Source organism: Protopterus annectens, chromosome 1.part0, assembly GCF_019279795.1.
Source record: "Protopterus annectens isolate FY-2018-M chromosome 1.part0, PAN1.0, whole genome shotgun sequence".
NCBI lineage: Eukaryota > Metazoa > Chordata > Ceratodontiformes > Protopteridae > Protopterus > Protopterus annectens.
This window is the reverse complement of record NC_056725.1, coordinates 1,356,787,349-1,356,801,097: the sequence shown is the minus strand read 5'-3', so window position 1 is coordinate 1,356,801,097 and position 13,749 is coordinate 1,356,787,349. Positions and strand designations below refer to the sequence as shown.

The following is a 13,749-nucleotide window of genomic DNA, read 5'->3' as shown; positions in this document are numbered from 1 at the left end:
CTAAATGTGGACTGCTAGGTGCAAATCTTGATCCTACTGATTCTAAATTAGTTGTGCACAGCATATACAAGGAAAATCAGGGCATGACAGATGCAGTCATCTTAATGGCATAATCTTGAGTTGTCTTTTTATAATTATGCTACTGTTGCACCAAAGGTTGAAGGAGAGACCCAGGAGTCATTTTTCTCTTTAGCAAAGCCAAATGACAAATTTCTTCTTCAACTGTGTTACAAAATATTTGTAGCACGTTGCTGTCATTGTTTATCAGGACCTCATGGCTTTTGGGACAGCAGCCAGAACAGTAAGTTGTGGGGAGGGTGACCTCTGTCTTAGTTCCTTAGACTAACAAGGTAAATATTAATATGACTGGATTCAAGGTTTTTTCTATTTTGTGCATCTACTATCCTGATATTTTTACCTAATATGTTTTTCTACTATTAATTGGAATATCTTAATGTAGTGAAGCAGCCTCGTGTTTTATTTTTATACTAGTGTGATATTCCGTGCCTTCATTGAAGGTTGGATGTCGAGCTGGCACCTTGACGTTCGTTAAAATCTACTGCCAATCATTAGCGGACTGGAGTTCCGCTGTGGCGACCCCTAACTGGGAAAAGCCGAAAGACAAACAACAACAAGTGTGATATTCCCAGTTATTAACATAGTGAAATAAATAAGTAAACCATATTAAGTTAAAAAAATCTGTCACTGAACTGTTCCATTTGTTTGAGCCTCTACAAACGTCCTGTTAAATAAGGATATTATTGATAGGTTAGCACCTTAGTCCTTTAAATATGACAGAGTGTTGTTTTGTATTTGAAACAAATATCACAGCTGGTCCTAATCATGACAACTCAGTAAAATGAAAAGGCGTGTGAGCTGAGAATACTGTTATTGGTGCTTTGCTAGCTTGCCTTTTAGTTTGTATCGCTGTTTTTCTTTGAACTATGCATTGCGTTTGTGTTTAAGGCCATCTGCCTGTCATCAAGTACATCTGTTTCCATATGTAGTCTCTTCAAATTTAGAATATTACTGATGGATTGTGATTCAGATATCTCCGTATGGGTGGCAGAGTGACAACTGTTGTTCTTTTAATGATAGGTGCACATTTTATTTTTCCTTTGTTTGGAGTAATGGTCATGTAGTGATTGCAATACAGCATGTAGATACTCTGTGGATAACCCTGGATCACTTGCATTTCCTTCTCCACAACCCTTGCCTTCTGTCCCCTAAGCAGAAGTTAGTGGCTTACTGAACCTTGCATTTCCTCTAGGAGTTCAGGCCTTGGACTCACCTGACCCATGCTCTTTTGCAGAGGACTAAAAGTTGTCTATATGCTGTTCATCCCTTACTGATGTTCTTATGTCTTATCTTCATTCCTAAGCTCATGTTACCAGGGTCTTACACATGGTAGCTTTGCATTTGTAACTTGTGGATGAATGAAGTTCTCTTTTGTTTACATTTCTGGTGGTCATATTTTTCTTTGTTGTCATTGTAGATAAGTTTGTTTATTTGTTTCCCCTGCCTTTCAGAAGCGTAGGAATTAGTGATACTTTCCTCAAGGGAATATCATCATGTCTTGATTTCCATTCTTATCCATAAAAAGTGGTGAACAGTTCAGATTAAAGTGACTTTCATGAAATGGATGCAGCCATTACAGTCTTTTAGTGTGGTATGATATCCTGTCTACGGATTGTAATCCTGTTGCAGTTAGAGACGTATTAAATTAAAACTGCAGACTTCTGGCATTATACCTGTAACATCTTTAATGCACAGGCTTCTTTTTTTTTAAAGCATGTATACAGCCAGCAGGAAGTGCGGGAACTGCTGGGACGCCTTGATCTAGGAAACCGAACTAAAATGGGACAGAAGGGATCTTCTGGCTTGTCTCGAGCTGTGTCCGCTTTTGGCATTGTTGGTAAGCAGTTTATTAAGCAAATAAATGTGAACTTTGAATGCATTGCCTAATGTTGTTTAAGACCATCTTAACCAGACAGAATAGTTGTTTGGTTTACTGCTTAAAATAGATATCTAGGTCTGCCATATCTAGCAGTGAGAAGGTATTTCTTTCTTAAAACATACCTGGTTCTGTTGATTCAGATATGAAGTTTATGGCAACTGAAAGAAGTAAGAAATGAAACTATGAAAGTACGTCCTGCTGAATGTTGATGTTCATCGTGCCATACTGCTGCAGTCATTACACTTGGGTTATCCTGCCGTCAGGCAGGTCCTCGGTCGGCCGAATTACAAAGTCTTGGTCCGGCGTCGGTTGTCGTCGCTTCTTCCCTGACGTCAGAGCGGCAGGGGTACAAAAGAGGCAGCCGACGCCATTTTCTTCAGGCTTTCTTGCCGCGCGGTGCCCGAAGCAGAAGCAGTTCGCAAGTGCCGGTCGGCCAGCTCCTGAGATTTCTGAAAAGGATTTCAGCCGAAGTCTTCTCTAAAACTAAGTACCCCGTTGGGGAAACTTTTCTTGCCTCAGACCGATGTCAGACAAAGTTAATAATTGCATTTCTTGTGGGAAGCAAATACCGCATAAGGATTTTCGCTCATACTGTATTCCTTGCTTAGGCCCAGACCACGATGTCTCGGGCTGCCGCTTTTGTGCTAGGTTCAATAAACGCACTATAAAACGTCGGGCGGAGTTCGCCCTTCATTATTTTGGCAAAAAATTTAACTACAGCATGTCGTCGGATATTCCGACACCAGGCTTAATGAAAAAACACAAAGATAAAGATAGACATCCGAGGCCCAAAATGGATACCGAGACCAAGCTTAGGCCTACCGCCGGATCTCCGGTTCTCAGTGAGGCGCCTTTGCAGCCCCTGACTACCGCTGAATCTATTTTACCAGCGACCTCTCAATCTGTAGTTGCAGGCCCTCTGGAGCCGATTACCTCTCTGGACACAGACGCCACTCTTGGCAGGGAACCAGAAAATTTAGCTAGGCCTTCAGTTTCTGAAGGCGTTTTCAAGCCTACTTCTATTACCATTAAATCTTACTCAAAATCTAAAGCCCCTATGAAAATTAGGAAACAGGGTCCTCAGACCCCCTCTCAGCAACCCATGCCTAAAAAGCAGATGCTCAAGATGTCTGAGGATTTAATTACTCTTATCAGGGGTTCTCAGCCCCCCTTAGAAAAAAGACCCAGGTTGGAGGAAGACTACCCTTCCTCAGATCAAGCTTCCATTACCTCAGGTTTTTCTGATGACCAGGATTACTCCTATTCTCCCTATGAAGACTCTGATGCAGAGGAATCAGTTCCCTCAGTCCCCCCCCCCAGAGGACTATTCTTTCGGGGAAACCTTGCATACCTTGAGGGAACACTTCCACTGGGAAGGACAGGATTACTCATATTCTAAGAAAAGGCTCCGGGAGTTTCTCCTTCTTCCTCAGCATAGGCCCCTTGCTATTCCTCCGGTTTTAGATATTTTGGATGATGTTTTTGCAGAAGCCAGTCTGAATCCAGACTCCTTGCCTCCTGCCCCAGTTAAACCAGGCAGATACTACCGGGTCCCTGATTCCCACCAGTTTTTATATAAAAGCCGTGCTGCTGACCCAGAAACCATTTCACAGGGTCCTAAGGGGATTAAGGCCTCTACTGCAAAAAAATCCTTTACCTTCTGAAAGAGATTCCAGAGCATTAGAAAGATGGGGGAAGAAGGTGTATACTTCTGCCACTTTAGCCATGAGGGCATTAAACTGCCAATTTCACATGCTAAAATACCAGCAGTTTTTGATCTCCCAATTGAAACTTAAGATGACACAAACAGATCAACCATATTTAAAAGAGATGCAGGATTTATTGCATGGAGCAGAACAAGTGGGAAAACATACCTTACAGTGTGGTTTTGATTCATTGGAGGCCTCATGTAGAGCAGCTGTCACCGGCTCTGTGATACGTAGACATGCTTGGCTAAAAGAGCAAACCTTACCAGATCATGTAAAAGCAAAGTTATTGGATTCACCATTGCAAAAGGATGTATTATTTTGTGTCAAAGCAGAGGAGGTTTTAAAGAAAATGGAAGAAAAGGCAAAATATATGCAAACAGTTAAAGATTTCTTGCAGGTACAACCTCCTTGCTTCAGCAGAAACTGGCCATCAAAAAACTGGTCCTTTCCAACCACTGACAGACCCCAAAGGGGTAGGTACAGATGCCCCAGGGGCAGAGGACAACCACAAGGTTCTTACAGACCTAGACAATGGCAAACAATTCCAAGAGGTGGAGAAGAAAGGCCTCAACCATTCAGGAAGCAAGCTCAATGACTTCCCCCTACACCTGCCAAACAAACATTCAATGGCAGCACCTTTGGGTGGAAAACTGGCCTTATTTTCAGACAATTGGCACATTATTACACAGGACCAATGGATTCTGGACATCATAAACAGAGGCTACAGATTCCACTTTCATACCCTTCCAAAAATTAAAGGCATGCCAAACCTGCCACAAAATCAATGGGCAAAGGCACAAAAACAAATTTCCTATCTCATGGATATGAAAGCAATTCAAAAGGTACCCACAAAAGAACAAGGTCAAGGTTTTTATTCAAGACTATTTCTGGTACCAAGGAAGGACAACGACTGGAGACCCATCTTAGACCTATCTATCCTGAACACGTACTTAGAGGTACCAAAATGCAAGATGCTCACATTATAGCAGCTTCTTCCCATGTTGGGCAAGGAGTCTTGGCTGGTAACGTTGGACCTCAAGGAGGCATACCTGCATGTCCCTATCAGACAAGATTGCAGAAGATACCTCAGATTTCTTGCAGGTACAACGCATTATCAATTATGCATTGCCCTTTGGCTTATCTACTGCGCCCAGAGTATTTACGAAATGCCTGGCATCAGTAATTGCATTTTGCAGAGAACGAGGAATACAAATCTACCCATATCTGGACGACTGCCTGATCCAAGCGAACAGCAAGGACATTCTACTACAGCATTTGGCGTTTGTAATAAAAATGTTAAATTGCCTGGGGTACACAGTAAACGAAAAGAAATCAAAACTGATACCCTCACAACAGATAATATTCCTGGGTGCCAGCTTAAATACAACGGCCCAGATGGTTTATCTCACGCCAGACAAGCAAAGGCAACTGTCTCAATACTTCAGAAAAATGACAACTTTAACGCAGCTTACTGCAAGGAAAATCCTGCAGGCTTTGGGGTTCATGGCATCCTGCATTCTACTAATACCATTTGCAAAGCTGCATATGAGAAAACTACAATGGTACCTGAAAAACTTATGGTCTCAACACAAACACAGCCTGGAAACAATTATACCACTCATTCCATGCCTTCAAAAGGAATTTTTGTGGTGGGCTCAAGCATGCCAAAGAAACACGGGTCTCCCTTTCTGCATACCTCAAGCAAATCAAGCCATCACAACAGATGCTTCAGAATACGCCCGGGGAGCACACATGGCAGGTCAGTGCATTCAAGGAAGATGGTGTCAAAAACACATGCACCTTCACATCAACCAAAAGGAGATGCTAGCAGTACAAAATGCTCTTACAGCCTTCAAGGACCTATTGCATACAGGTCAACTATTAATAAGAACAGACAACACCACAGTTATGTGGTACATAAACAAACAGGGAGGCACACATTCCTACCCCCTGTGCAGACAGACAATGACCCTGTGGAACACAGCATTGGCCTTACAAGTACAACTACAAGTGCAATTCCTGCCAGGAAAGGAAAACATTCTGGCAGACAAATTAAGCAGAAATATGACAGATCCTCACGAGTGGGAGTTACACCCTCAAGTATTCTCAATGATAGCACGGAAATGGGGACAGCCAGACATAGATCTATTTGCCTCCCACAGCAATTACCAGCTGAAAAAATTCTGCACAAGGACCTATCATCCACAGGCCTGGAAAGTGGATGCTCTATCCTTCAGTTGGACAACATTGACAACCTATGCCTTCCCACCTCTACCTCTACTGACAAAAGTTTTACTAAAAGTCAGAGCAGAGAGGCCACAAATGATTCTCATTGCTTCGGACTGGCCTCGTCAGCACTGGTACCCACTTCTAAAGAGCCTATCTCATTCACCACCTTGGATCCTACCTCAATTCCCACTTCTGTTGTCTCAGCAAAATTACAAGATCCTCCACAATCAGCTCAGGACACTAAATCTAGCTGCATGGAAAATACCTTAACTTATCAATCTACACTCCTCTCAAAGGAGGTCCAGAATGTCATCTTGGAGGCCAGGAGAGCCAGTACCAGAAAAACTTACTCAGGCAAATGGAAGCGATTTTATGCATGGAACCAAGCAAAAAGCCTAAATCCTTGGATGTTAAATATACTTCAGATTCTACAGTACCTAGCTGACATGTTAAACAGTGGCCTTTCCTTCTCATCCATCAAAATCCACGCCTCAGCTATTTCAGCACAATACAATACGGATCCTCCCTTATTCTCACATCCCTTACTAAGACAGTTCCTCAGAGGGGCAAAAAATATAAGGCCCCCACGAAATCCACCAGCTCCAGCTTGGGACCTTAACTTCGCACTGGAAAAATTGACATTACCTCCTTTCGAACCTGCCTCCTCAGCAGAACTGCAATACTTGTCATGGAAAACAGCTCTGCTTTTGGCTATTACCTCATTACGCAGGGTTTCGGAGCTACAGGCCCGTATGGCAGTGCAACCTTTCCTCATTTTCCATCAGGACAGAGTCTCTTTACGCACCAACCCTACCTTCATGCCAACGGTAGTATCCAGTGTGGCTTTGAATCAGGCTATCCATTTACCTACCTTTTATCCAAACCCCCAGAATAAAGGGGAGAGACTTACTTCACTCCTTGGGCATTCACAGACAACTTCAATACTATTTGGACAGGACAAAGTCATTCAGAAAATCTGAAAAACTTTTTGTGTCTTATGCTACTGGTGTTCAAGGAAAGGCTATTTCCAAACAGACTATTTCAAAATGGATAGCCCACTGCATCTGCTTTTACTATTCATTTCATGGGAAAACAGTGCCAGGATACATCAGATCACACTCCACCAGGGCAACAGCTACCTCAGCAGCATATCTCAGGGGGGTCCCAACCAAGGACATTTTGGAAGCAGCTACTTGGAGTTCAGTGCACACTTTTACCAAGCACTACCACCTGCCACTATACTCTAAATCTAGAGTGGGCTTTGCCACCGCAGTCCTGCAGGGCATTCTAGCCCCTCCTAATTCAGCCTAATACCAGCCACCCTTCCATAGCTTTGGGATTCACCCAAGTGTAATGACTGCAGCAGTATGGCACGATGAACATAGTACAGTTTTGTACCTACCATAAATGTAGATGTTTGAGTGCACATACTGCTGCAGTCCAGGTTTCCCTCCCTCCATCCCCTCTCAGGACAGGGCTTATGACAAACACCTCTAGCATACATCCAACTTGGGGTACTCCTATATGGTGTATTTGCTGACAACTACTGATTGGTTTTATCTACTTATGTAAGTTTGCATAACATCATGTATTGCCTGCCTATTTGGGGGCACCTGACATCTGGGGCAGGAAAAACTGAAGAAAATGGCGTCGGCTGCCTCTTTTGTACCCCTGCCACTCTGACGTCAGGGAAGAAGCGACGACAACCGACGCCGGACCAAGACTTTGGAATTCGGCCGACCGAGGACCCGCCTGACGGCAGGATAACCCAAATGTAATGACTGCAGCAGTATGTGCACTTGAACATCTACATTTATGGTAGGTACAAAACTGTACTTTCTGCCTGTATACAAGTAGCAATAGTTTCAATAAAGAAGTCATTCAGACACACAGAACAACAACTGTGTGTGCTTTATCTCCGTTTATCTTGTCAACAGCTCCAGTCTGCCAGACTTCACCCCATGTGAAAACATTAACTCACAGAAAACAAATTAATGAATGACAGTTCTTTGATACTGCTGCCAACAATATATCCTGCTTTACTGCAGACTTTTGAAGTGAACACAGTCATTCATTCATTCATTCATTCATTCATTCATTCATTCATTCATTCATTCATTCGTTCATTCTCTGATTACCTGAAGATTGCTGTTCAGTGAAGTAACAGTTTTGATGCAGGTAGGAGGGTTGGGTTAAAGATAAAAAGAACATAATGTTTTCTGTTTGCCTTCTTTTATCCCCAGCCATGTCTTTTCTATCTCTCATTCGTTTTTCATGATTGTGTAGCTTACCTTTAAGTGAAAATAGCTATGTGAGTAGCTATGTAAATAGCTGCAGAATGCTGTTTAATTGAGGTCCTCATTCTCATTGTTTTGAGTCAGGAGTGCTGCACATTTTAGCGCAAGGAAAGAAGACAGAAAGTGGTAGCTGTAAGGTTGAATGGGATAAGGCACCCCGCACAATTAAAACTGCATATGTTAATCAGAATGGAAGTGCCATCAGCACTCTAGGCATTTAGAAGCTAATGCATTTTTATGCCCCTATGCCTTCTGACATGAAGACTTCCTCATACAGTCATGCCTGTTTTTTTGCCCTACTTACCAAGATAAAAGTGACGTTTAGGGGAATGTTGTTTCCTAGGCAGCCGTCAGGAAGCTGTTAATTATATGATATATGCTTTCTGTCTAACAGCTGATATACACAGTTGTAAGAGAGCCTAATATGCCTTCCTCTGCGAAAATATTTGCTTCCATAAATGCATTATGAAAGCTACCATGTGACTGTGGCTTATCAAAGCCAATCACACATCCTCAACCCATGCTTTGCATTCTATATACTTCTGTGTCCACCAGTTAATGATGCCACATGGACTAGACTTTCCTAGGATGGGAGAACCTGTTGTCAGCTCATTGCTATCCTCCCCTAATAGCTTCTCTAGTACCCAGGTTGTTAGTTGATTTCAAGTCATCTGGTTGTCAGTCAGGTCTTCATCATTGCGTGCCACAGAGCTGTACACTTCTGTAAAAAAAAAGAAAAACTGTTTTGAAGAATAGTAGCCTAAAGCCAAATGTGTTTTGTTAACTGCCCTTCGGTGTTTTGTTCTGCTGTTGACTTCTTTTCTATGTATTTGATTATGTGGATAAATTCAATGTTCATTGTTTATAAATTCAAACCCTTAGCCTCCCTGGAGGCTTTAAAAGTTTTGCCAAGAATACTAGAGTAGTTATATACACTTTTGTCAAACCATTGGTCAAGTGTGCCCTTAAATGCTTATAGACATCCAGTTTTTCTAACATCTAATGGCATACCATTCCATGATCTTGGCTCTATAGTACAGTTATACAAATAAACAGTTGTTTCTGGTTCCCTTACCAAGAGTCTTAAATTCATGTTTCTAATGTTGCTGCCATGGTGTCATCTTTAACACATTTATAGATTAGAATTCAAGCACCTCTTGCCAATCTGTGTATAGCCAAATATAATAACAGCTTTTTTAGCCTGTTCTCACAATGCAGGTGCTTCATCCTAGTGATTAGCCTTGTAAAATATCTTTGGATCCTTTCCAGCTTCTAGTGCTGACAGTAATTATACACAGAGGCAGCTGTACTATATTCGATTATAGTTTTTACTACAGCCTTATAGATGGGTAGCAGAATATTTTCTTTCTTACTAGCTGTACTTTGTAAGATATAATTTATAATGTGTGACACTTTTTAGTTGTTACTTATACATAATTATCCTCACACAGAAATTCTCTAGTTACAGTAATACCCAAATCCTTAATCAATTTCAAGTATAATATTATATCTGATGTCAGTCTTCATCTATTCTTGACTCTTAGATAGAATCGGAACCGGTTTGGCCATTATACAGATCACTCCAGACAAAAATCTCTTGAGCTAAGACTCTACCCACAGTGCCCCTGTCTATATTACCTCAGGTCTCGTTTACCACTCTTGTCGCAAGATATGTCAGCTGATTCTCCTCTCGCAGCTAGCTGAATAAACTTCTAAAATGTATTAGTCTTTTCTACTTTTCCTTTCTCTTTTACTAAAAACCTTGCTATTCTCATCTCTACCCACTTTTTTCTCAAGCAAGTGAGTTTTTTCCATACCCCCTGACTATCCTTTCACCTACCATTGCTGGTAGTACCCTCTCTACCCTTCCTGTCCTATCCTTAGGTGGATGTCCTTCTATTCCAGTGTTGCAGTTTTCTATATCTGGGTTTACCCTTCATCTTTTCACGTACGTCTGGCCAGTATTCCAAAGTTTTTCAGTCCCTCAGAGTGCGTTGGGCATCTGACGTTGCAGCAGGAGCATGGGCCATAAAAGTGACGTCTGTATGCACCAGCCCTCATAACTTTTCAGCCACCAGTCTTACACCAGATGTTTCTGCTACCAGCGGACATCGTTTTTGAAAAAATTAGATAAGTACCCCATTGGGGAACTATTCAGTCCTTCTTTATTTTAATTCTAGTCTGTTCATGTCATCCGGAAGGGGAAAGTGTAAGTGTAGCTAGCAGATTCCCCACAAGGACACTCACGATCAGTGCCTTTTTTGTCTGGGCAAAGAACACGACCATGAGTCCTGCCCTCTCTGTCAGGCATTTATCCCTAAGACCCTTTGTCACCGATTGCAGTCTCTAAACCTTTATCTTGAGAACCAGCGGTTAAAGCAGCTTGCATTAGGGATGGAAGGTGCTTCTGGTGCCCCAGTAAAACTGCAGAAGAAGAGACCCAAATCCATGCGGCCTACCTCTTCCACTGTGCCTCTAGTGACCGTACCTCAGCCGTAACAGACATTGGCCTGGCAGAGGAATCAGCTGCTGCCATACAAGATAAAGTGGGTACCTTCGAGGAAGCCGCACAATCTTGAGCAGACAGCACATCCATAGAGGCACTACCGGCATCTGTTTCAGACGCTGGGGGGGACCAGATTTTTCAGTTGGCCCATCGGATTCCGCCAATCCCATCCACCCCTCTGACCCAAGGCCTTCTCCTACCCAGATGCCAGCTAGGCTGCTAAAGAAAAAAACAAAAGACAAAACATATTTCTCCACCACTTGAAAGCATGCCTGATTGGCAAGCCTTCAGCCAGAGTCTCTTCAATGCTTTTATGGCCCTATGCCCGACTTCGGTAAGAAGCTCTACCATTGTTCCTCCACTCCTGAGCCCTAGGCCCTTGACCTCAGACAGTACCAGGAGAGACGAAGGGGATCTTTCAGACTCCTACTCAGAGGACTCTCTCTTCTACACTTCTCAGATCTGCTTTCCACTGGGCTATGGCTCCCCTGATGAAGAGTCATTGACCCAGACTCCCCACAAAGGATTTAACCTTCGGAGAGACTGTTAGTAAAATGAAAGAGACCACTTCAAATGTTAATCCACTGAAATGACTGAAGTACAGAAGAGGTTCTACAACGTCATACAGATGGATACTCTCAGCCCTTCATCTGTACCTCCTAGTCTGCTGGATGCCGTTTCTGCAGCATCCCTCAACCCTGATTCACAGCCTCCAGCCCCACGCAGGGCTGATAGACTGTACAAAGTTCCAGAAACAGAGACGTTTCTGATAAAGTCCCTGCAGCTGACCCTGCCACTATCTCCATCTCCACTGATAGGGCTACCAAACTGTTATCCACTACTACTATTCTCCCAGCTGACAAAGACAGCAAGACAATGGAGCATCTGGACAAGATGATTTACACTTCTGCCACTCTCGCTTTCAGGGCTGCCAACTACCAAACTCATATGGTGAAATATTCCTTGGTCCTGCTGGAACAAGCTTCCAAGGACTTGGCTGACATCCCAGATTGTGCAGCCAAAGCCTGTCTGTCCTCCCTCCTAGCTCTCGCCTCTCAGGTGAACAGACACTCCATAAGGTGTAGCTATGATGCAGCTGAAACCTCAGCTAAGTCAGCTGCATCAGCTTCTGCCTTAAGAAGATATTCTTGGCTATGCCTTCGGCCTCTCCCTGATGATTTCAAGGCTAAACTGACTGATGACCCCTTAGATCATTCCACCTTATTTGGCTCTAAGGTAGCAGACCTCTTCAAATCCCTACAACAAAAAGGCAAGGAAATGCAGGACCTAAAACACCTGCTAGTCTCACCCATTCCTAAGTTCTACAAGAACTACCCTGCCAAGACTCAATTCATAAGAAAACAGTCTCGACCTATGGCTCCCACTAGGAACAGGAGACCTCCAAGAAAGCAACCCCCCTCTGGCTAGAGCTTCTCCAGCCCCAGACAGAGGCCTCCCTTTCAAGATAGCGCAGGTACTGTCTGACTACCTGCCAGTCTTACCACCCCCTCCCCGCTACCTGTCTACTGCTGTCTACCCGCCTTGTTCACTTCACTGTCTTCCTGTGTGGTCCCACATCACCTCAGACAAATGGGTCCTTTCCATCATTCAGAATGACTACCCCGATGCGAAAGGCATTCCTCAGCCACCCATCAGTCAGCTTCACCTGCTACAGCCTGTATTGCAAGCACTGCTGACTCAAGGCACCATAGAACCAGTGCTTCTGGAATGAAAAGGAAGAGGTTTTTACTCAAGAATTTTTCTGGTACCAAGGAAAGAAGGACCGTGGAGACCTATACTAGATCTCTCCCTTCTCAACCCTTTCCTAAAGGTCCCCACCTTCAGAATGCTCACTTTCCCCAACCTCTTCCCCCTGCTCCTACCCCAAGGGTTCTTGGCAACCCTAGATATAAAGGATGCTTATTTGCACATCTCAGTAAAGCCCACATTCAGGAAATACCTGAGATTTTCAGTGGGCTCATCCCACTTTCAATTTTCTGCCTTGCCCTTTGGGCTTTCCACTGCACCCAGGGTCTTCACAAAATGTCTGGCTCCAGTCGTCGCCTATTGTAGGACACAGGGAATCCAAATTTTCCCCTACTTGGATGACCTGCTAATTCAGGCAGACAATCAGACGACCTTAACTGTTCATAGTCATTTTCTTCTGATCCTAGTGCAGTCTCTAGGATTTCATATAAATTTCCAAAAATCTCTCCTGGAGCCCACTCAGGACTTTGTCTTCCTGGGGTGCAGGATTCACACAGACCTCATGAAGGCCTTCCTGCCACCAAACAAGGTAATTTCCTTCACAGACCACACCTGCACTGCATCCTCCAAGCATCAGAACTGACAGCCAGACAGTATCTGAGACTCATGGGTTACATGGCAGCCACCATTCCCATGCTCCCCCTAGCAAGACTGCACATGAGGAAGCAACAGTGATACCTTCGGTCATTCTATACCAAACATACTCACCTCCTGGAATTCATGATCCCTCTCTTACCTTGCTTGAAACAAGAAATTCAATGGTGGCTGGTACAAGTGACCATCAACCCAAGAATTCCTCTCCATCCACCTCCACCCACTCAGATCATGCATACAGATGCTTCAGAACTGGGTTGGGGAGCCACACTGGGCAGCAGACATGCAAGGGGTGTGGCCAATCTCACACTCACTAGAGCACATCAGTGTCAGAGAGATGAGGGCTATCCTCCTAGCCCTGCAAGCATTCCTACCTTACCTCCATCCAGGGCCACTAAAGATTTTCATGGACAATACCACTGTCCTGTGGTATCTCAACAAATAGCGAGGGACCAAATCCTACCTCCTTTGCAGACTAGCTCGAATTGTTTGGGAGCTAGCCTCCTTACAGGGGATTACCTTGCAGGCAGTTTACATCCCCTCCCTCCACAACATCCAGGCAGACTGTCTCAGCAGAACCGTCACAAACAACCAGGAATTGATGCTTCTCAGAGAGGTCTTCCTGGATCTGGTCCACAGGTGGGGTACACCTCAAAAAGACTTGTTTACCTCCTCCACCAACAGGCAACT

General features: G+C 43.8%; 1 protein-coding gene across 4 annotated transcripts in view; it reads left to right on the top strand.

Annotated features, from left to right (window-relative positions):
* Nucleotides 1-13,749, top strand: part of FIG4 (FIG4 phosphoinositide 5-phosphatase) — a 3,828,182-nt gene that overhangs the window by 491,289 nt on the left and 3,323,144 nt on the right. For all 4 annotated transcript variants that reach the window (XM_044066775.1, XM_044066785.1, XM_044066766.1 and 1 more), the window contains exon 4: nucleotides 1,792-1,915. In XM_044066775.1, the coding sequence (XP_043922710.1) occupies nucleotides 1,792-1,915 (124 nt within the window). The remainder of the gene's footprint in view (nucleotides 1-1,791; nucleotides 1,916-13,749) is intronic.